This window comes from Micrasema longulum, unplaced genomic scaffold (genome assembly GCF_059751315.1).
Source record: "Micrasema longulum isolate JH-2025_06_02 unplaced genomic scaffold, ASM5975131v1 h1tg000508l, whole genome shotgun sequence".
Classification (NCBI taxonomy): domain Eukaryota; kingdom Metazoa; phylum Arthropoda; class Insecta; order Trichoptera; family Brachycentridae; genus Micrasema; species Micrasema longulum.
In genome coordinates this window covers 439,989-464,386 of record NW_028277705.1, presented here as the reverse complement: position 1 = coordinate 464,386, position 24,398 = coordinate 439,989, and the positions used below count along the sequence as shown (strand labels likewise).

The window sequence follows — 24,398 nt, the reverse complement described above, 5'->3', positions numbered from 1 at the left end:
TTAAAAAGTTATCATGTTTTGGAAATCGCACGATTACAAAATCTTGTTTCACTCCCGTGGTTTATCCTTCAAGGTACAGGAGGCTTTTTTGTCACAATTTTGATTCGTAAGTTAGTTCGTTCGTCATATATCCATCTCACTCTAACCCAATCAGAATCATATTTCGCTTTCGCTCCCTCTTATATAACACGAATGAATTCACGAAACGAATTAGTTACAGAATAAGGCCACTGATATATTCTACATCATATTATTTATGGTTGATTAAGTTATTTCATTACTGTTGAAGTAAGATAAAATTTTAGTTTTAAAAAAAATAGTAAAAATTAAATTAAAAATATAACATTTGATTAAAAATACTTTAAGGCATAATTTCTTTAGGTAAATCTTTCAACAAATTAAACACTTGTACAATGAGTTTTCCTCCTCATTGATAATATTATCTTATTTTTATCTCTAGTTGCATATGTATGGCATTTATTTTACGTATTTTTTTTTAAATCAGACCACATTTTTTATATTATATGTAGTTGTCAAAAATTAATTCGATTTTAACATGTTACAGCATCATAATTATTCTGGAAATCAAAAATCGTTGTTGAAGATGTGTTAACGATGGTATGCCACGTACCTCTGAGCAATTCGGCATAACTTAGGGCCACTGCTTTACGATTTGTGTTAGTGAACATAAAATATTTAAGACACTGGCAGGCAACAGTTGGCAATCAATAGCCGACATAGCGTTTTTACAGTAAAGTATTTCATCGTCCCTGGACTGGCACCTGAGGTGTAAGACTGATCACTTTACCTATAACAGATGATCAAGATACACCGCATTTGATTTAACAAGCCGGTGCCCTATGCGCCATCGAGTGCGAACAATGGTTTGAGGATTATTCCTTACTTCTTATTTTAATTAAGAATTATAATTTATCCATAACAGTCAAGTTTCCATAAGAAACTTACATAATTTACTATCAGTTTGACAAATCCAAAAAACGGTTTGTCAAAAAATATGTTTAAAATCCTTTTATCATTACATAAATGAGGCCCTCAGTAGCAAAGATGGGCAAACGCTAAAAATGGTATCAAAAGCTGCCAACTGCATATTTAATACTCAATAAAAATAGCGTTTCTTGTTATGTTAACCTTTAGGTTAATTGTTCAAGTGTTAATGGTACCAAATATTATCAAATAAAAAATATTTTTTGTAAATATTTCAATTAAAAAGTGCTGTTACAGATTTTCGAAATTTTCTCGAAAATAGGTATGGGGTTGTTTGGCCATCTTTGATACTGAGAGCCTAACACATATTCAAATGCTAATAATTAAAGACCTCGTTCTAAAAACATCAAATGTCCATAATGTTCCAAAACGATATTATTCTCTTACATGCGTCCATGCAATCGTTCTTTCCAAATAATTCTAAAAAATCGTAGGTAAAAATAGCAATTGTATGTTTAAACAAAAAATCTCCTTTAATTGGGTTGTGGTCCCGTGGCTAGTGTCTCGGACTCACGAATCAAATGTCTGTGGTTCGAAACCCACTCTACCCCAACTTAATTCCTATTTTCTAAGAGTGAGTTATTTACAATTCGTTCAAAATGGCCCTCAAAATCAAATTTTTGGGCAAATCATAAGAACGCAAATATTTATTTAAAAAAGAAAAAAAAAATATTTCCCAAAATTGCTTATAATTTTGACCCATTTATTTATTTTCATTGGATTTTGGGGAATAGAAAAATAATATTAACCCACGTTTATTATATCTTAAAAACGTATTTCTATCAATGCACCTCTGTAACTAAGAAGAGCTTCACAACTGCACCGCTAGGCGTTGTTTGACGTTTAAAAAAATGTATATTTGTATTTGAATATTAATTGTTTTAAGTTTTGTTGATCACTCATTGACAAATATTTACCAATTAAAAGTTACACAGTCCTTTTTACAATGTTTATCCGACTTTCATGACATGAAAAAGTACATTATTTTTCTTAAATTAAAAAGTTAAAATTAAATTTATATCTTTATATATACACTTTGTAAAGCACCCTTGAGGTATGATATTACGAAAATGGCGCTATATAAGTTATCCATAATTATCATTATTATTACAAGCGGTAATTTTGGTTTCGATTCTAAACGTCAGCCTGGCTGACGGTCGAATAACGACTAAATACGCCTTGGGCATGACTGAGCGTTTGGGCATGAGTTAAGTGTCATAAATTTTGAGGGCTCAGGGCATGTCTATGGGTACTAAAATGTCAATGAGCCCCACTATCACTCATTGCTTGACAGTTCAAAGGCATTCTGCATATTCTTAAGGTTTTTAGCAGCTTCAACACAAGTTTTTGAAAAATCGCTGTTTTTATTATTATTTTTATTGTTATTTGTTTAGTTTGTACTAAAAACCACAATGGTCCAAATATTGTCTAAAAACCGCAAATATCAGACTAACATTTTCTTTCATATTTAAATATGCGAGTACATACAATATTTACAAAATGTTCCATTTCTATACAGTGCACTTCAAGAATATCTATGATTTTATTTCGTTAAAAGACAAAAAATAAACACTCAGTTTTATTCCGTTTAAACACTCTCTTGAGAAATTGTTGGTTTGTGACATTTTAGGTGTTTAAAACAAGGTCTTCTATTATTATGAAGTGTGAACTGAGGAAAACCTTCGCCTAGATAAAATTACGACTAAAATGTAATATTATCTGGTCTCGAAAATGTACAGTAAACACGCTTTATGCTCGCAGATTGTTTTAAAATTATGCATAGCACACATACGTATAATAAGGTAGTAGATACAAGTATGAACATTGTACATAGGAAATTCGTACAACACCTCATCTTTTATATGGAGAATTCAAAATTTGATGTAGAATTCAAAATTTGAAACTAACGATTTACGACTTGGTATGATCTTTTACTTCATTAAATGTTTAATGGATACTAAAAAAAATTAACACAAAAGTAGATATGAAAATATTTAATCTAATATGTAAAAAAAATAGTTAGGAGCATAAATGTTTTATTCGTCGATCTACCGGGGTTGCATTCGAGGAGAATGCATATACAAAAAATAGAAAGATGTGTTTTTTTTTGTGTGTAAAAAAAGATTTTTTTTTCTCGTGTAGTCATGAGCAGGTCCACTCGCTGGTGCCCGCTTATCGTTGAATTTTGGGACAGGTTGTATAAACAGAGATGATGGTATGCGTTTAAAATCATCCTGGTACCCAGTTATAAAGAAATCGCATAAAAGCGTAAACTGTGAAGTGCTACAGATTTCAAATTTACAAGTTGTAGACAGGCGACACGGTACAAATCCTTAGCACTTAAGGTTACACATCTATCTACACAAGAAACATCAACCTCGATGATGGACGCCTTAATGCGATCCGAAAATTTGGTAAATAGTACGAACGACACACCGCATAATAACCCAGAAAAACTTACTGTGCATCTGAACGGCCGTGAAAATCCAAGAAATGCGTTAGTGTTAATGTCACCGAGTTGATTTACCGGTCGATCCGCTACGATTAATAATTATAATGTGAAATTTCTTAACTTTCACAACCCAGACACGCTGTGATGAGTTGAGATCCAACGGTTATTTACTATAATATGACGTGGCTGCCTGCCTGATGACAATCGTAAAAGAACTGCAAACAAAGAGCGGTTACACGATTCAAGAGGTTCATGAGCAAACATAATTATTCCTCAACGTCTACATTATCTACAAACACATACGTTTGATATCTGCAAGCGCGCGTGGGTATTAAGCATGGACGAAATACGGAACATCTATCACAGTAAGTCTCCTTGGCAGTGCATGCATGCAAATAAATAAAAACTGCTCGCTGCGAAAGGAGTAACGCTGAAAAATGCATATTTTCGTAATCTGGTAGCCTCAGCGTCTACGTATGTGCAGAAAGAAATTGATTCAGATTAACATGATTAGGATTGAATAATAACAGTAATACTCGGGTACAATAATTGAAATTGACGAGCAACTACTTAAGCAATGTCAAGGGTGAGAAAACGTAAGTTAATATGTATTATGGAAAAGGTACCCGGTTAGGATCCCGACAAGGTGGGCAAACTGTGAATTTTCACAGCAATATTTCATAGTCACTGGACTCGCATCTGAAATCCAAGACTGATCATATTATATGTAACAAATGATCGAAAGACGATGGCATTGGTGTACCTATGTAGTGCCACTGTTATGAAGACAATAAAAGGATAATTATGATGATTATGAAATTTTAATATTGTGTTGTAAGTCCGGCTGTTCAAAATTTTACTTAGAAAATAAGCACATGACTATAGAGCAGCTATTCTTTGCATACGACCAATATCAAATAGCAATATTAGGATCTATATCACCTTTTGTGAGATCTATAAATTATCATTCTCTTTTTCAAATCTAAGCAGGGCCATAAGAAGGTACGGGAATAGGTTTACAAAAAGGAAAATGTAAACTAGAATTTTCCGTACGAAAATTTGAATTTTTGTATCGAAAACTGACATAGAAAAAAATAAGAATACCATTCGTTGCTGACACAAGAAAAAAACTTTAAAAACTTTAGATCTCGATAGAATCACAAAATGAAAGTAATTATGTACGAGACACTAGTTATCATAATATGTAAATCAGTTTGTTAATTTTAATTAGAGTCAAGTGGTGCAATCTTCCTGCTTTCGCTTCGGGGTTAGTGAGTGTCGAGTTTATATTGGAAAGGTGAAAGTAATTCAGGCCTTCCTGGAGAAAGCGAAATTTTCGAGAAATTAGCGTTGTATCTGTATCCAAAAGCCTTCAAGTGAGAAATAACAAGCAGAGCGAATAAGACAATGACGAGGCAGGGGAATTTGTTACTCGTTGTGACTGTATTCATATCGGGGATCTTCTAGCAACACGGACATAAGGTCGAACCACCATCTTAGGGAATATTAAAGAAAATCTTTATTATCCTTTCACATATCCAAACGTTTTTAAATAAATTCAAGTAAGTGTATTTTATAAGTAGGCAAGTTTTAATACATGTTCAACGGCATTCAAAAGTGAACACGTATGGAAAATATCAATGAAAAAAAATGAATGCATAATATTATGTGAATACATAATATTTTGTGAATGTACTTCCATAATTTTTACACGTAAACAAAAATGTTATTTACGTACACAGAAATACAATAAAAGATAAAGGACTTTTATATGTGTTGTGTTTTTTCATTTACTTTTATTTAAGAAGATACACACATGAACAGAAAATATAAAAGGAAAAATAAGGAAACCCACTAAACCGCGAAACCGGCTTGTCAGCGGGTTTCTTTTTTTCCTTTACAAGGAAAAAAGTCATAAACATTATTAAGAACTAAAGGATAAGCATACGTATTTTTCACACAATATTATGAACACAAAAATTTAAACAGTTAATAACAATCAATATAAAGCCTCGCTATAAATATTACCCATTGACTTATTTTTTTCTTAAATGTTTTGTCAACATTTTCTTTTTAGATCTGCTATGGAATCGTATTGAATTTTTTTGGAATTGTATAATGAAGTGTTCTTTGGCCATACTTGTTTAAAAACCTCGGTACTGACACTGACAAGCCTTCACGTTGTGCTAGCCTTGTATTATGTATATATTGTATATGCATATACCATTTTCTTGTAGGTACTGTGGAACCGATATCTAGAAACAATTTTGAGCCATAAAAGATCATTTACGGATTTACATTACTTAAGATGTTTAATGAGTTGCCGTAAGATATTATGGATACTGGGTCTATCGCATTGTTTCGTGGGATGGCAATGGGTTTCGTGAAAAACAAATATTCATATAGGTAGCTCGAGTGCCATCGGTGAGCGTCTACGTCTACAGTAGCGATGCAACAGACATCTTCTGCTTCCGCAATCGCGGAAGTTCTGCACGCTTTTTAACATCCGTTTCTTTTTCGAATTCCGCAACTTTTAAAACGAAATTTGAACTGAACTTTACGTGCGGAAGGGGTGTTGCCAACCACAAGCGAGCCGGGCGCGCGATTTCGGCACTTGTCGCAACGCGTTTGTTTACATACTTTATTATACCCCGTGATGTGAGTACTGATGTGCCGTTCCCGTAATGTTTCGCTTGGCGGGAACGTTCCCCGTAACTTCCCGGGAACGTTCCCGGTGACCCGGAATTCACGGTAATTTAAACATCTGTATACATTTATTCACTTTTTAGACATTCAAAAGATAGGGGTGAGTGAGAGTAAGAGAATATAATAATAATAAAAAAACGTAAGTGGGGATAAATGCGGTTTAGAATTTCGTCAAAATATTATTTGTAAAAGATGTTGCAGAGTCTAGTAAGATGATTGTATAAGGTCAGACCACGATTAATGGTTGAATGTGTTGCTGCATTTGTATTGTATTTAGGTATGTGATAAAGTTTGGTGTGTCTTGTCCGCCTAAGTGGGATATTTCAATTAATCGAGGAGAATAGGTCTAGGCGGTCAATTCGGCCATTTAGTATTTTATATGTAAATAAAAGGTCGCCTTTTTTAAGTCGGAAGTAGATGACACGTATTATTTTTGCGGTATTTAAAGTTAAGATCTACGAACTTGTACTGAATGTGTTATGTGTTATCTATACACATTTTATATTGCGAATTATCCTAGATGTGCTGAGGTTCATGATGTCAAAAATTGTAATGAAGAAGCAGAAGTTGCAGTGTACAAACATTAAGATTACAAATGAACGACTAAAGTTACAACTTAATATTAATCATCCGGTTTGAAGAAAGGAATGTGTAGTTTATAAAAAGATAATCGAATAATAAAAAAGAAAAATAGAATTTTTAGAGTGAAAAAGGGTTTCAAAGAATTTTTTCATATAAATGTTCCAAGTATTTTAGCTCATTGCGAAGAACTGAAAGTATTATTGTACAAGTATAAACTATGTATGCTGATGCTTAGTAAAACATATGCAACCAAAAAAATAACAAATAATGAAGTAATGTTTTCGAGATTCACGACTGTCAGATGTGATTCGTTAAGTCGACATTTAGGAGGCGTAATTATCGCTATCCAACTTTAAATTTCTTTTTCACTCGCAAACGAGTGGAGGCGTATAAAAAAAAAAAAAAAAAAAAAAAAAAAAAAAAAAGTAAAATTTATTTTTTAATAATTTCAAATGAGGTTCTGCAAGATAAAAAACTCACGATGCTCGCTATATAAGTTAAGAATAAATTTATAACAGGAACCATATGCAGTGGTGTGTCATTCTCCAAATCCAGACCTTAATTTTTCATAGGATCTCTTCGAAGATTGGTGTCGAAAAACAAAATAACATCAAAGAAAAAATAAGTGTGGATCATTAAAAAGAAAATTAGAATAATAAAACATCTATATGCGAAGTAAATGATAGAGAATATCATTTTTTGACCAAAGTAATTAACAATATCATGCTTAATAAAAAAATAAGATTTTAGGAAACTTACTAATAATGGTATACAACAGGGAGATGACACATACAAAGCTACTCCAAGAATTCAATTAAATGAAGATTGGAAAATACAAAAAAAAAAAATAGGAAACATAATGCGTCTGAATCTAATTACTTGTAATATAGTAACCGAAATGATTTTTTTTTCATATTGATTATAATGTAAGTTATAACTAGTTAATAAATTGAGTTTTTGTACTGACATTTACTGAGAGGTTTTAAATGAGAGCCTTGGGGTACACCAGAAACCACATCAACATAATATCTCGAGAAGGCACCGGAAATTACTGTGAGCTGATTACGATTGCTTATATAAGATTTAATCCACCTGAATAAGTCTCCATGAATACCAATGTTTTGTAATTTGTTTAACAAGATTAAGTGGTTTACACGATCGAAGTCTTTGGAGAAATTTGTGTTTATAACATCGATCTGTTCACGTAAGTACATTTTTTCATGAATAATATTTTTTAAATTAGCAAGGTTAGGGGTAGTTGAACGATTGCTCATAAAACCGTATTGGTAAGGTTTAATGCAAGAAGAAATTGACGAGTAAAGCTGGGCATAGACAATCCTCTCCAAAGTTTTACTGGTTGAAATTGTGAAATTGGCTGATAGTTTGTGATAAACCACCATAATTCACCATTTATAAATATAGGTAATATCATAACAGTTTTCCACTAAAGTAAAAATATACCATGTGTTAAAGGCAAATCGAATGTGGCCGCAATTGGGCGATTAATAGTTTTCTCACAGTTGCGAATGAAGATTCCTGTTGAGTTGTCACTTCGACGACCCTTTGATATATCAATATTGGAAAGGTACTTCATTGTGATTATTCAAGTTGACTATACAGGGTGTTTTTTAAACCCTGTCACATCCGAAACCACGATGATCAGTATGAGCAAGAAGACATATTAGCACATGAAAAAAAATGTTAGAACGATTAAAATCTTCAAAAATAAAATATGGAAAAAAAACAAATGGTTGCTTACTTCTGCAGAGGACAAACGAGGAGGGGGGAGGGGAAAGTCTGATACACCGCCAACCGCACGCCGCGCCCCCCTCGCTTCTCCGCTGCAGAAGCAAGCAACCATATGTTTTTTTTAAATATATATATTTTTAAAATTTTCTTTGTTCTAAATATATTTTTTAATAGGCTCATATGTCTTCTTGCCCGTACTGATCATTGTGGTTTCGGATGTGACAGGATTTAAAGAGCGCCTGTATAAATATATCAATAAATATTTTATATTGCCCGGTCTTTGAACAGGGCGAACAGTACAGGGTCAGCTTTGACATTTAAAGTTTAGTCGAAGGTCTAAAAATAAACACAATTAAGTGAGATTCTAAAGAAAGCATGGATGTTTAACCTTATCACAGGTAGGTGTAGGTTCCTTTAAATCACCCCTATCAAAACGATCAGAACAAGTGCGTATTAAAGTAATTTATGTTATTTTTAACACCTGATTCACGTAGTGTTTGACCTTTTGATTGCTTACGTGTGGTGGGAGCTCTTCATGTGCAAATCACGCTCTCTGCAAGAATTTGCCACCCCCCGGTGGTGTGATTGGTCCGGTTTCCAAGTAACGGCCAACGGTTCACGTGTTGCTATAGTTACTAGTTACTTATACTGGTCGGTCATGGCCGAGACTGGCCTCCGCACCTCACTCCTTACACTAGCCAATATTGGTAACAAATTAGAATAACTCACTTCAATGTATTCGTGAAAGTTGTTTTTCTTTTCTTCTTTGCGTTATATTCGTTATAAAGTAAAATAACTCACAAATAAAACTTTATCACTCGGGTCATTTAAAAAAGAAGTTTATTTAATATTTTAACTATTTATTTATTAAAGTCTAGTTGGAAATATTATATTTTCAATAAAATAAACAAGTAGTTCTATAAAAACAAAAGTTTTTATGATCAATTAATACATTGTGTTGAGTTTTTTTTCCAACTCTGAATGCATACAATGTGCAAAAATAAATTTTATTGATGAGAAAAAAAATAACCTAGATGCTTGTTAACAACTGAAGAAATCTAAACAAATGAACGTTTGATTCTAAACTCGTTATGGATTGACTCGAGCTTAGTACGTTATGGATTATTGTCAAATAAAGCATCACGCTGTTTCCCCGTAGGGTTAGGCAGAGATGATAGAACGCTACATCACTCTGTCTTTGCATATTGACCTCGATTCCTCCACATTTATATATTTTCTCATGCACGCACGTCGATTATTTCGACTTTTGGCATGTCAATCTTTAAGTATTGTTGGATTTTGTCATGTCTTTCTCGGTTTTCCTCGTATTCTACATCCATCAAAATGAATCTTCGTCATGTTCTAACCAACGCAACACCCCATTCTTAACTTAGTCGATAATGCTCGTCCTTTTTCCATAGGTACTACACGGATTTTGGCATTTATGCAACTATCATACATTGTTTTATAACACACGTGCCTGAGAGATCGAATTTCAACAGCATTCAGCCTACTTTTGTTCATGTTTCTCCAATTTCGTACTTCGCTTCCGTACATTAGCGTCAGTACCAGGACTGCATTGTGAACTGCTAATTTTGCCGATAAATACGCGATACAGGAATTTAAAAATGTGCAAAATGCATTAATGAGTCATTTAAAACTTTATAACATATTATTTATTCATAATAGTTTATCTCAACTCCAAATCAATCGAACTATACGTCACCTTTAATTGACATGACTCTAGAATTATTATGTGTTTCGTAACGTAAAATAGCATTAATTAAAAACATGTGTGCTTTACGATTCGATTAGCTAAATTGAATGCAGAACACGAGCCGCATGCCCGCCGCCCGGGTGTTTAGTGTCCAGAATCGCCACCTATTTTTCAAAATATTTTATAAAAGGTTTTGTTTTTTAAATTCGTACTTACTTACAACTTTGTCACTTTGGTAAATGGTCCGAGAAATATTTTATTCATGTCAGTGACTAATTCTTACAACGAACCTGTAATCATAGACACGCGAGGTCTGGACTATAACTTGGCTGAAGTTCATGTTTTCAACTCCAATTTAACCATTGCCGGAGGGGTTGAAGGAACAGAGATTATACAATGCTTCATACATCATTAGTTTAATCTGAAGTTGGTGCACGGAACCGCTACATTAGAGTTTTATAACACCCACGATTATATTTGGACGGAGCCATTGTTATTTGTGTTTGCTGGGAAGACGACTGTGACTGTCGGAGCAAAATATACACACTACACAGTGTGTGAACTTGTAAACTAGAGGCGTGGCATGGCGTACTTAATGATTTAAAATCGACGGTTTTAAACGGAAAACCATAGCATATTAAAATTATTCATGAATCATATCGCCAAGGCACACCGACGCCGACGCGCGACGTCACTGATGTTGGTAATGAGGCAGTTCACTGTTTTTTTTTAAAAATTTTGTTAATAGACTATTAAACTAAGCCAATTAAAACAAAAAATATGTGTTGTATTACTCGTATCAGCACTATGATTTTTTAAAGTTTTGTGTTTTTGAAATTACTCGGCGTGAGACGTCTCAAGTCTCAAAATCTCTTCCCCTTCTTTTCGAGAAGCTCTGCTGATTGGTCATTTGACTTACCGTAAACCGGAAATCTATCACAACTATTTATCATTGGTTGATTTGAAGAACTAATGACGTCATTCAAAGTATTTCGGTTTTTTAATCATTTTTATTATTTTTTCATACATTTTCAAGAAACTTAACAGTACAATATGTAATGGTTTATTTTTTACCACGCGCGTGCGCGTAAGAATACATCCAATTTCCCGTAAGGCTGAACTTCCTCATTGGTAAAATATAGGCGCGTCTCTCCTTGCTAACACTAACCTTGCTCGTAAATATTGGTGTAAAATGTAAGCATATGAATAAATAGAGGATATTTTCAAAAAATGGGCATCGCTACAACCTTCAAAAGATATTACATTTTCATTATTGCCATACTTAAAGTAAATCCTCTTTTGATTTTCTTTATTTTTGTACTAGCATGTAAGGTTTTGTAATAATTTTAACGGGGTAACATTAAACATCCAGAACCCCCAAATGAACCAGATTGATTAATCCATTAATCAATATTCATATATAAAATTTTCTTTTTTTTTTTTTGCATACTTGTCATGTCTTGTGAGTCAACTAAGCAGAAAAAAAATATTACAACTACATTTTAGATCTTAGTTACGTTGCGTTTCGCATAAATTTTCGTTAAATTGAAAGACATTAAATTCCCTTGAGATATTGATGTACAAAAACGGTGTTATAAAAATCCTTAAATATTTTTGCAAAACAAGTTATAGACATAAATTAATATGAAATAATTTATTATGACAAATTAGCTTTATTTCATTGAATAATTCGCAATATTGCAACTTCAAAGACATGAATTGGCTATTGTTCGGTCATAACTAATTTAATATTGATATCAGGGATCAGAGTCAGAACTTGCAGACAATGATCAGATCTTAAAAGGTAAATCAGAAGGTCAAATAAATATAAATTTATTTATTAAGTAAGCAGGTACTAATGTGTGTTTTTTATTCAGCAGCATTAATTGATAATCATTTTTTTACTGTTGAAATGAACTGAAATCTTTATACAAACCTACGCAGATGGAAGTATCAAATATCTTTCACATGTAAGAAAATTGTTATAATTTTTAATCGAGAAATTCAAGCGAAATCTTCTTATCATAACTCCGCAATCTCCGCATTCATGTGCATATTAAAATTCATTTTTTCTCCTTACGCGTAGGGCGCTGTATTGGTAAACCAAATGTATATTGATAATTTATTAAGTACGCGAAAGCAGTATTATCGGTCTTGCGTTTCAAATGCCTGTCTAATGATCGTAAAATATTCTGAAAATAATATCAATGCCTACATATTCCATTATCCATAGACTGAAACCTGTATTTAACACTCACGTGTTAGAACGCTGCAATTGGTGTACCAGTTCCCTATGCACTATAAGATGCTGATGATGAATAGCAATTCAGATAATTACGTTTACAGAAACTGTTTAGGTACTTGGTAACTTATTTTGTCATTGTCATTTCCCTATCCGCACCTAGTGGTTAATAAGGGACAGTATTGGTACTCCAATTGCAGCATATTTAGATAGTATTTGTTACATGGAATGTACGGTCATCCGTGTGCCAGTCCAGGAACATTAAAATATTGCAGTGAAAACCCTTTAAAACCAAGAATCGTACACAACGAGGTGGACTTTTAAATCTATTTTAGATCACATTTTATTGTTTGACCAATTATGAGAATAAACAATAATCGATGAAATGAATAAACTCGCAAAGGCGCTAACATCGAGCTATTTTGAAACGAGGACAGCTGCAGAGACACCAAAGCCGCCTTCGGCAGTCAACACGCAACACGCCCCCTTTCAGACGCCCATGTGACCAACAACGATTTACCTATTTCCTTAAAATCTCGCCCACCTTGTCAAACCTGAAAACTACATCGAATCGTCGCAACATGGCGTAAGGGGTAACTATCATTGTGATAGTATAATAACGCACGTAAATTATATAATAATATATATTATGTAGATACGTGTGCTGGATGAAATTAAGTCAAATGTAAGTAAACTTCGATTGAAACCAGGTAAATTAATAAAAATAAAACTTATGCTCCTGCACATGTATTTAAACTGGACAGGTACGTAGGTGGGTATTTTAAAACCGGTTTTACCGCAAAATAGGCGAAGATTTAAAATCCACCTGATGTTGAGTTTATATCTGTAAATCGTGTGATTCGATAGTTGATAGTACAGGTGTCCTTGGTACTTTGAAATAATACTTTAGTACCTACGCATTATACACAAACTTACAAAATAAAACTTTCTCTTTCTTAACTTAAAAAAATACGAGCATTCACTCACCAGTTCGACTAACTTCAAAATGCCGGGAACAGTTTTAAAATAGTCGACGTTTAACCGCAACCAGCTGAGGGGTTGATCAGGATCTGTCGCTTTATTCCCAGCTTGATTATTATCAATGGTGACAACAGTTTCAGCCGCCATCATAATGTATTTACACGAATCACTTCTTTACACAATAAAAATATCTCACAGACACACAGTACAGCACAATAATCCTAGGCGACCAAGGTCGGGAAAGTAGCGTTTTTTTATGTTGATGCGTGCAAATGCAACGGGGAAGTAGGTACCTACTTGTCGAAGTATTCCGTTCACTGACTAAACGGCGTGACGACGATAGTCTTGACGGTCCAAAGCGTGTGGCGCGAATAGTCGAGTAGCGGATAGAGGGCAGCGGTAGCGGAATATCGTTCCTCCCACTTCCAATCTGAATAATCAGAAATCAGTGGTCATAAACCGGTGAAAAAAGATAATGTTTATTGTTAATATAGGCAGGCAGGATGTACTTGTAAAGATGTGTAACGCATAGTGCTATAAGATTAATAATCAAAACGAACTCATACTAAATTAGAATTCATTATAAAATTTATTTCAAATATTATACTCTATCTTGGATAATGAGTAGTGATGCAACAGACCTCTGCTTCTGCTTCACAACTGCGAAAGCTCTACACGCTTTTTGACATCCGTTTCTGCTTCCGCAACTTATATGACAGAAATTTGAACAGAACTTTACGCGCGGGAGGGGTGTTCCAGGCGTTCCAGCCAACCAAAAGCGAGCCGGGCGCGTGCTTTCAGCACTTGTCGCAATGCGTTTGTTTACATACGTTTTTTTGACAAAACCTGATACTTCAGAACAATTACAAAACTTGGCAAGAAGATTAGGTGATGAATCGAACTCAAGTGCAAAATTTAGAGAACTGACCAAATACGACAAATACAAAATTACGACGTTAATTAGATCCGCGATGTTAATCTTTTTTTTTTCATTAGCATCACTGCGGAGCATAAAGTACAGCGTAATAAATTACGGAGGTTGAGTATAAAATATTAAACATGACGATCAGCAGAACCAAAGAATCCAGAGAGTCCACTAGTTCTACTTGCGATGACGGCATACCTTCCCCCAAAAGGTGCCGAACTCAAATTGAGAATAAAGTCCAACCTACGTCATCATCAATTATGAATTTTATCATTACAAATGTTAAAATCCATGTTAAGTATGAATGAAGATGAGCAAGACTCGATTACAAATAAGGAGTATGACAATCTTTTTTTGGAGACACGGTCACAACTTCAGGAGTAAAAAAAAGAAAAACGATTGCCTTTAGATGAGGATCTCCTTATGTGGTGGAAATCAAATTCATACAAATATATTCATATTTTGCCATTAGTGCGCCAATATTTATCAGCTCCTTTCAGCAGCGTCGCCAGTAAGCAATTATTTAACGAAGCTGGGCTTATATATGAAGAACACCGGAACAGATTGTTAGATGTAAAAGCGGCCAAACTTTTGTTCATAAAGTATAACTTACCTCTGCTTAGTTTTGAATATTAATTTCATTAAAAATTGTACTTTTTTCATAGTATTTAAACTTCCGCTTCCGCATGGGTTCCCGCTAAAATTTACTTTTTACATCTGTTTCCGTTTCTGCTTCCGTTGCATTACTAGTAACAAGTTACATTCGTCACATTAATATAAACCATTGTTTTAAATTAATGAAGCGCATTTTATAAGACGCCCCGAAATGTTTAGGTAGTTTATAACTAAATGGTAGGTATTCCATTTTAAATGGTATTTTCACGTCTTACCGCGATGTTCATTGTTTACGTATCATTATAATAATACGAAAACAATGAACTTTCACCGAAAACTGTGAGTAATGGGGGGAAAACGGGTGTCATATTCGGATTCAAGAGACCATTTTACATAAAAATCCACGATTTCCACGCAGACCAGCGTCCTTAAGAGTAGTCGTGAATTATGATTACATTGTTTGTTTTATCAAAGTGATATTAAAAATAAAAAAAAACACGATAACCAAAGATTTATTTTTATATTTATTTATCTTTTAAATGTAATTTTTATTATTTTTTATTTGTTTTGGTCAGACTGCAAGAAATTGCTAACGACAATAAATATGTCATTTCCTGTGTATACCTTTGTTTTATTTTTTTTTATTTATCACATTGCATACTTATATTACGGTTAATTAAAGATTTATTATTATTATTGCATGTGACTTATCTTAGGCCGATTTTATCATGTTTTGATAAAAGGCCCTAATAAAGAAAGAAAAAAATACCCAATAACATTTTCTTCTTTTATTAGGGTGTTCTAGCCAAATTACCTATGTAATAACTTAAATAATTTGATAAAATAATGACTAAAAACTAAAACGGCCTTTAGCTATGGAATGTGTAGAGTAATATTAAATACATTTGCCTAATATTTATTAAGAATATACCTACTAATGAAATTTAATTGAAAATAATTTGATCAATATTCAAATTTTTATGATTTACCAAAATATATAAATTTTTGGGCCTTTTTTAACGACTGGTAAATAACTCACTATTAGAAAATGGGAATCAAGTTGTGGTAGAGTGGGGTTCGAACCTCAGACCTTTAATCCGCGAGTCTGCGACACTAGCCACGGGTCCACAACCTGGTTTAATATTAATAGTTTGATTCTCATTATTAACATGTAAGCATTAATTAATTTAATAACGAATATTGTTTATAAAGGTTTGGCATCCCTGCATTAATGCTTGTATTTCCAGTTCTTTGAGTTCTTGTGGTATTATTGTAGATTGTAGGAACAACTGTTATTGCTGCATATTCGATACTTATGCATTACAATAATGCATAAATGCAATGGTTATAAATAAACCTAATAATTATAAACAGTGCACCGAATTACATAAGGGTAGACAGAGAATGAAGATCTTAGCATGCCATTCCAGTTTCTTCTTTATTTATATTATATCTTGACATTACCAGATATAAATAAGGTTTTGACTAATTTATCTGATCATTCCATGTCTTTTATTTGGTTAGTTATTATGTTAAACCATTTTAATTTATAATAACTGTCTGACCCTCTAATAAATGTAAGGACATAGAGCATTGTATACTTACATAAATATATTATTACAATATGGACTTTAACTTACAACAGTGAAAAAATTCGGAGGTGGAGCTTTTAAAATATCTTTTTCACTATATAGGAACCTGGTGAAACATATTAAGATTGACAGGTATTTCAATAAAGGTGAAGAACATCATTAATAAGAAAATATGGAAATCTAGGTATCTATTTAAAATAAATATTTAACAAGTTTGTGGCTATGCCAGCTGCAGCCGTCAAAATCATGTCTCTCATTTAGGAAATTAGGCAATAGCGTATGTGAAACTGAAGTGATTATATGGCAGAAGATATTGTGTCCCTATACAAAACAGTCAACAGCAAGTGTCCCAGTATGTTAGTCAAACAAGATTTACTTCAAACAATCAACTACTATCCATCAGAAGCGAAATATATTTTTTTTTTTAATTTGTAAACAAGTGTATAAATCAATTATACATATAAATCAATTGCCACCGCAAACGTAAAAGTAAGAGCAAACGTAAAAGGATGACAGCAAGATAACGAAAAACAAATTAAATTTTATGGGAATTTGGATTGATTAATAAACCCTGATTAAAATGAAAAGACCGATAAATAAAAATACCATTTTGTACATCTAAATACTTATTTAATTAAAATTTAATTATGTACAACTTAATGCAAAAACAGTTTTGCTAAAATAAAATGTACATTAATCTACCTTGAGCTATAAATGATAAAATAAATTATATACATTTAAGTCAGACGCCAAATATTTTTACTAAATTGTAACAAATTCTTTCACCTTCTACAGGGCATTTTAAAATGAACATGAATATAATGTTAACAAAATAAAAATATTTATACTCTTTATGGGTGTCAAATTGAAATTTTATTATGGCCTTCTTCGATTAAAAATAAACACCAGCTCAATAAATAGATTGAAAACTTAAGCATTTCAAATACATAACATATTCCTGATCCTGGCACACAAAATGCAATTAATTTTATGTCACCATAGAAGTTATGAATATAAATACATTATTTGCTACAAACCTTGAGTAATTACAGTTGTCTAAAAACCACTCGCCTTTAAAAGCTATGTTATGTAAAATAAATAAGGTGGGAAGACTGTCCATTATTCAAACAAAATGAAATATATCTTATATAAAAATAATATAAAACTACATATTACAATATCTTTAAAAGTATTTTTAATTTATTTAATTCAGATTCTTCCCATAATCCAAAATGGCGAGTACAAGTAAAGCTGTAGCAATGGAGGTTGAAAACGCTGATTTTTTTGTTGAAAGAGATAATGAGATTGGAAAACTGATGTATATAACCGATTTAATCTTATCTAAAACAAATACCAGGCCAACCGCAGGTGTTGTGGATTTGGATCTCTCAGATCAAGTTGCTGGTATTCTGTCTACAGTTTTCACTGGATTGAGAAAAGCCAAGAATGGAGTAGTCTCAGAAACTTTTAGGAACTACCGGGCACCAATAGGAGACGAGGAAATTGATCTTGGTACTATTTTTGATGACATCAAAGCTGCTAAAGTCGAAATAGATGCTCGGGTGGCTACTCCATTGATGAACTTGTTGACATGCTTCAAGCTGTTCTTTGATGAGGTTCGGACTGGAGTGACCAGATTCCAAGTAAGAAAAGATGAAGGGACTTCTTCAGGAATAAAAAGAGATGCAAGGGGAGCAGCAGTAGGAAGAGCAAAGAAGCAAGACAATATGATGGGAATTTCTAGTTATGGACTTGGCATCAAGCACTCAGCCGTTCGGCGTGCTCTCAGTCTCCGGACTTCCCTGGCCAGTCTGCCAGGACGAAATACGTGGCCGTCTGCCGCCACGTCTAAGTCATCTCGCCTACCAGCCGCGTAGGACTCAACACTGCCGCCGACGCAGTTCAGCACCCTCAAGTCAGAGGACGTGCCAATCTCAAGCCTAGAGCTTCCGCCTACCAGCAGCGTAGGACTCAACACTGCCACCGACGCAGTTCAGCACCCTCAAGTCAGAGGACGTGCCAATCTCAAGCCTAGAGCTTCCGCCTACCAGCAGCGTAGGACTCAACACTGCCACCGACGCAGTTCAGCATCCTCAAGTCAGAGGACGTGCCAATCAAGCCAGCAGCGCTCGCCTACCACCAGCGCCGGCCTCACCACTGCCACCTTCGCAGCCTAGCACCCCCGCCGTGCTAACCCTCAAGTCAGAAGACGCCACGTTTCCTCGAGAAGCCATCCAACCCCCCAGATCTCCGTCCGGATCTCAGCAGCCTCCAGATTGTGCAACACCCACTCTCCGCTGGTGCCCTAGCTGTTCGAGAACCCGAACGGTCATTCACTACGTCTTCATCTCCGGGTAAATTTAAGCTAATTATTAAGTTGTTATATTAAGTTGAGAGCTAATAAGTAGGTTAAATACTTTTGTGTTCAATTCGTATGTTTTTTTAAAAATTATATTATACATGCAAATTTTTAAAGTAATTATTGTCTTCATTCAATCCTTCCTCTCAACGTTATAGTATATTGCAATCACCAAATACAACGATAAATGGAAATATTATTTAATTAAATAAACTCAACAGAAAATCCCATATTTCTATTGTGTTGACGAGGACGACCAAGGAAGACGTGGCATGATCAGATAAACCAAAATCTTAAGTCTGGTCATGTCAAAAGCAGACAGAACCGAAGGACATGTATGACAAGATGTATGAATGTGGAAGAGGCTAGGAGTGTATGCCAGGATAGACGTGTGTGGCGGTCCATTCTCTCTGCCTACCCCTACGGGGAAATGGCGTGATGGTAGTAGTAGTAGAATTCGAGATTGTCTATGACTAACAGTGGTGGCGGTCGTTTTTGTTTGTCTTAGATAATAATTATTGTGTTTTTTCCTTAAAAAGTCGAAATAATTCACTAATTTGGTCAAAAAAAGAGTGGTGTACATAAATTTTTTATCTATTATTAAGTGTTTTCAGTAGTTTGTGTTTGTTTTCGTTCCCTGTCCCGAAACCTAATAACCAGGACAATTATTTTTTCCATACACGTGTAGCCAAAATTTTTTTTGGTTTTTACAACTTATTTTGTACTTTTCTTTCTTTTTATTTTTTATTATAAATGAACGATAAAGAGAAACCTCCGGATCCACCGGATGGATCTCAATCAGATTCGTCGTGCGGTACAATGGACACTGTTCCAGATCCCGCCGAATTTGTTACAATAAGGCCTAAATCAAAAAAACTCAAACTTATAAATTCGGAGAGGAAATCGAGTTCTGAGTCAGACCGCCCCCTCCCACACAAAACACCTAGCCCCCGACCCTCTGCTTCTACAAACCCAGGTACTCCAGAGGTCACAAACACTTTACCGCCTATTACCACACCTACCAAAGTCCAATCCCGCATGTACAATGGAATGGATCGTGCTCCATTTATCGTACATGTAACAAAAGTACAAGTAGACGGCGTCACCCAAACCAACTTGTACGATATTGACTTCGGTCGATTTCTTCATAGAAACAATATTCGGACTGCCTGGAACGGAATCAAGTCCGTCGGCCGTAACCGTATTTCTGTGGAGTTTAAGACGGCAAACGAAGCCAATACGTTTGTAAAATCAGAAATAGCTAAAAAAGATAATTATAACGTTTTCATTCCGACTTTCCTAGTAACTAAACAAGGTGTTACCAAAGGCATCCCTTCACACTGGTCTGAACAGGACATTGTGGAGAATGCCGAGGTACCTCATGGATTCGGAAAAGTAATCAAGGCTCGACGACTGAATTACAGATCGAGTAATGGTGACGTAGTCGAATGGAAACCCTCCCGCACGGTGGTTTTGACCTTCGACTCAAAATCTCTACCTTCCCACATTTCCATCTTCAATGTGTCCCTCTCCGTAGAACTCTACGTATTTCCGACAATTCAGTGTTTTAAATGCTGTAAGTACGGACATACAAAGACTGTCTGTAGATCCCTTGTGCGCTGTTACAAGTGTGGCTCCTCACACAATGGGGAATCTTGCACAGTGGCGGCTGAAGATATAAAATGCCTCAATTGTTCTGGTAACCATTCTGCCACCAGCAAGCTGTGCCCTGAGCTTAAAAGGCAACAAAACATAAAACACACGATGGCTGACAGAAACATTTCATATATTGAAGCTTCTAAAATGTTCGGAAAAGCGACGATTTCCTATGCAGAAATCGTCTCTAAAACGACAAAACCGAATGTCAATGTTGTTATGCCCGCGCCAATATCCTACAAAAAATCAGTAGAGAGGAAGTCGAGGTCAAAAAAACTACCTTCCAAACCTAATGTTCCTCATCATGACCCTTCACTTCTGTATTTCCCGAATGGACAACTTCCATCTGGTTCTAATGGGAATGCTTTTCCTAGCACAGTCCCAACATCGAACAATACAATTATATCTACCATATTGAGTATTCTAGTATCGATCCTTCAAAACAATCCACAAATACCGTCCAACGTCGCCCATCAACTTCTAAATATAACCTCCCTACTTAACCACCACCATGGCTCCTCAGATGAGGATTCTGCAGTGGAACAGCCATAGCATTTTAAATAAAAAAGAAGATCTCTTGCATACATTGCAAGAAGAATCTATTTCAATTGCGGCCATTTCGGAGACGTGGATGGTCCCGGGATCTACTATTAGATTCCGGGGATTCCACTGTCTGCGAGATGATCGTGAGGATGGGAAGGGTGGCTCTGCCCTCCTCATCAAAAACTCCCTTCCCTTTATCCCTATTAATGTCAAGACTGATGGCTGTCCTTTCCAAGTGACAGCTGCAAAGGTTAATGACTTGACCATCCTTTCCATGTATATCTCCCCAACCAACAAACCCTCAAAATCGATACTTTTATCTTTGTTTCAAAAATTGACCCCTCCGTTCCTTATCCTTGGTGACTTTAATGCTCACCATGCCCTGTGGGGTGCTCCGACATGCGACAGGTTAGGAAGAGATATTGTTGATCTCTTGGATGATCTGAATATGTGTGTCCTTAATGATGGCTCCGCGACGCGCCTTCAGCTTCCAAATCAGCGACCCAGTGCAGTGGATCTCACCATCTCCAGCGCTGCAATGGCACCATCTGTGCAATGGTCAATTAAGGATGACACTATTGGTAGTGATCATTACCCTATAGTAGTCAGCCTCATATCCAGCCATAGATATTGCCAAAGTGGCCTATCCCCTGGGGGAAGACGAAGACCGAGATACATTACAGAAAGAGTTAAATGGAGATACTTCTCTGACGACATTGAACTTAAAGTGAACGAGCTGCCCACCCCGACGAAAGAGAATGTAGTGAAGTGCTATGAAGCATTGTCATCATGCATCGTCGAAGCAGCAGACAAACATGTCCCTGTAAAGGAGAAAGGCAATAGAAGTAAACCCCCCCCTGCCCCATGGTGGGATAGCGAATGTGCGGAGGCAGTTTTGAAAAGGAAAAAGCAAGCTAAAGTTTACTCCTTAAACATGAGCCTAGAAAACCTGTTGAGTTTTAAACAGGTTGAAGCTAAAACAAAACGCCTCTTAAGAGACAAGAAACGACAAGGATGGAAAAACTTCTGTTGCTCTTTATCACGAGACGTGCCTATATCAACTGTTTGGAGCATGATACGTCGATTTAGAGGTTCTTTCACTCCACCAGTGAGACGTCCTGAGAGCCTAGGGTGGGTTGAGGAGTTCGCCAACAAATTAGCCCCGCAGACCGCAAATAACTGGAATGAGTCTCCCTATTGGTACCAGTTTACAAATAGAAGCTGGTTAGATCATAGCTTCAGTTTAGATGAACTGAAGACTATTCTGACCCGGCTCACAGACTCAGCTCCAGGGATTGACGGTATACTGTATAGTTTTATCCAACATAACAGTGATCCTACCCTCTCCTACATCCTATCATTGATCAACATGATCTTTGAATCAGGAAACATCCCCCCTTCATGGAAAACCCAATCCATTATCCCTATCCTTAAACCCAACAAAGACCCAAACTTTGGGTCTTCCTACCGCCCCATAGCCCTCTCCTCCACACTGTTGAAAGTGGCGGAACATATGGTGAGACAACGCTTGGACTGGTTTGTGGAGAGCTCGAAAACTCTCCCCGAGTCTCAATTTGGATTCAGGAAAAGAAAGAGCACTATTGTAAGCGTGTCGGTTCTGACATCTGATATCAGAGCCGCTCTTACTAAGAAAGAATTTCTTATAGGTGTCTGTCTGGACATAAGTGGTGCATATGACAATGTTATTATCCATATTCTAGAAGCTAAAATGCTACGAATTGGAATCCCGCGAAAACTCACTTCCTTTATAGCAAATTTGATTCTCTCCAGAAAGGTAGAAATCAGTGTTCGCGGTCATGCTGTGGTGGAGAGAGAGTTGAGCAAGGGACTACCTCAGGGTTCTGTCCTGAGCCCGATTCTCTTCAATATCTATACGCATGACATAAGCGGAATTGTTCCCTCAGAGACAAGTTTGCTTCAATACGCGGACGACTTCTTCATGTATACATATGGGAAGGACCCAAATAATCTAGAAAATACTCTAAATTTAGGTATGAGAAACATCAGGAATTGGTTAGTGGAACATGGCTTGGATCTATCGACTGGTAAAAGTAATGCCATAACCTTTTGTAGACAGCGAAAAATCCCAACCATAAAAATTCAACACGGAGATGAGATAGTACCTTTTACGTCCCAGATTAAGTTCCTGGGAGTAATTCTGGACACTCATCTTACATGGAACTCATACATAAATCATATAGTAAACAAGTGTCAAGCCGGATTGAATACGTTAAGAGCAGTCTCGCGAGTATGGTGGGGGAGCCACCCTTTTATACAGAGACTTTTTTATACTGCGTATATCCGGAGCCATCTAGATTATGCCTCGTTCCTTTTAGAACCTTGTTCAAAAAAGAATCTCCAAAGACTTGACCGGATCCAATCCCAAAGTCTGAGACTAGTCGTCGGAGCCATGAAGTCATCTCCAATTAACGCTTTACAAGTAGAAGCTTGTGATCCCCCACTTGGTATGAGAAGACAATACTTGGCGGATAGATTTCTTCTAAAATGCTCTATCCAAAAAAACAACCTGCTCCTCAAAAAGGTACAATTTCTCTCTGACTGCGTGACATCCTCATCTTTTTGGTTTCATAAACCACCCCCTTTACTAGTCAACAGTTTTCATTTTTACAAATCTTTCGAATCTAACATTTATCCTAAAGACCTTCTTCCCCTTTATCGTTTCCCATTTAAAACTTCTATTTATGCCCCAAGTATTGAACTCACATTCGGAGTCGAAAGCCACCTACAGCCCCGGTGTACATTCAACCGTATTCGGTCGTCAAGATGGATAGGTTGGAAAATTATCTACACTGATGGATCTCGGTCAGATTCGGCAACCCATACGGGTGCGGCTATATATTGTGAAGACAACAACTTTCAAAGATTGTACAAATTGCACAAGAATGCATCTGTATTTACCGCAGAATGTATCGCAATCCGAGAAGCTGTCAAATACGCCTTAAGCTCACAATATAGCAAGTTCCTAATCCTGTCGGATTCCTTGAGTGCCTTACAAAAAATCAAATCCCCTCCATCCTTTTATCCCGAGGATGAGCTCTGCGTGGAAACTCGATTTCTTCTTTCTATATCAGAGGCATCCAATAAGAGTATTGTTATGTCCTGGATCCCTAGCCATTGTGGTATTCCCGGTAACGAAAAAGTGGACGCGTTAGCAAAGGAGGCGGTCCACTCCGGGGATCCTGCCTATAGTAATTTACTACCACTAGGTGATCTCCTTGTTATGACGAAGGAG

At 35.7% G+C, this 24,398-nt stretch overlaps 2 protein-coding genes across 3 annotated transcripts in view; one reads left to right on the top strand and one right to left on the bottom strand.

Annotated features, from left to right (window-relative positions):
• The window catches only part of LOC148280978 (plasmolipin-like), an 81,139-nt gene extending 67,312 nt beyond the window's left edge, over window positions 1–13,827 (bottom strand). Inside the window, exon 1 of one of the 2 annotated variants that reach the window (XM_088227501.1) lies at window positions 13,441–13,827. In XM_088227501.1, the coding sequence (XP_088083627.1) occupies window positions 13,441–13,584 (144 nt within the window). In that variant the 5' untranslated portion in view covers window positions 13,585–13,827. Of the gene's footprint in view, window positions 1–3,466; window positions 3,611–13,440 lie in introns of those variants that run through there. The other variant, XM_088227502.1, reaches the window with a different exon arrangement.
• The window catches only part of LOC148280977 (uncharacterized), a 34,239-nt gene extending 10,048 nt beyond the window's left edge, over window positions 1–24,191 (top strand). Inside the window, exon 2 of the mRNA XM_088227500.1 lies at window positions 19,374–24,191. Coding sequence (XP_088083626.1) covers window positions 19,679–21,133 — 1,455 coding nt within the window. The 5' untranslated portion in view covers window positions 19,374–19,678 and the 3' untranslated portion in view covers window positions 21,134–24,191. The remainder of the gene's footprint in view (window positions 1–19,373) is intronic.
• Window positions 24,192–24,398: the final 207 nt, after the last annotated feature.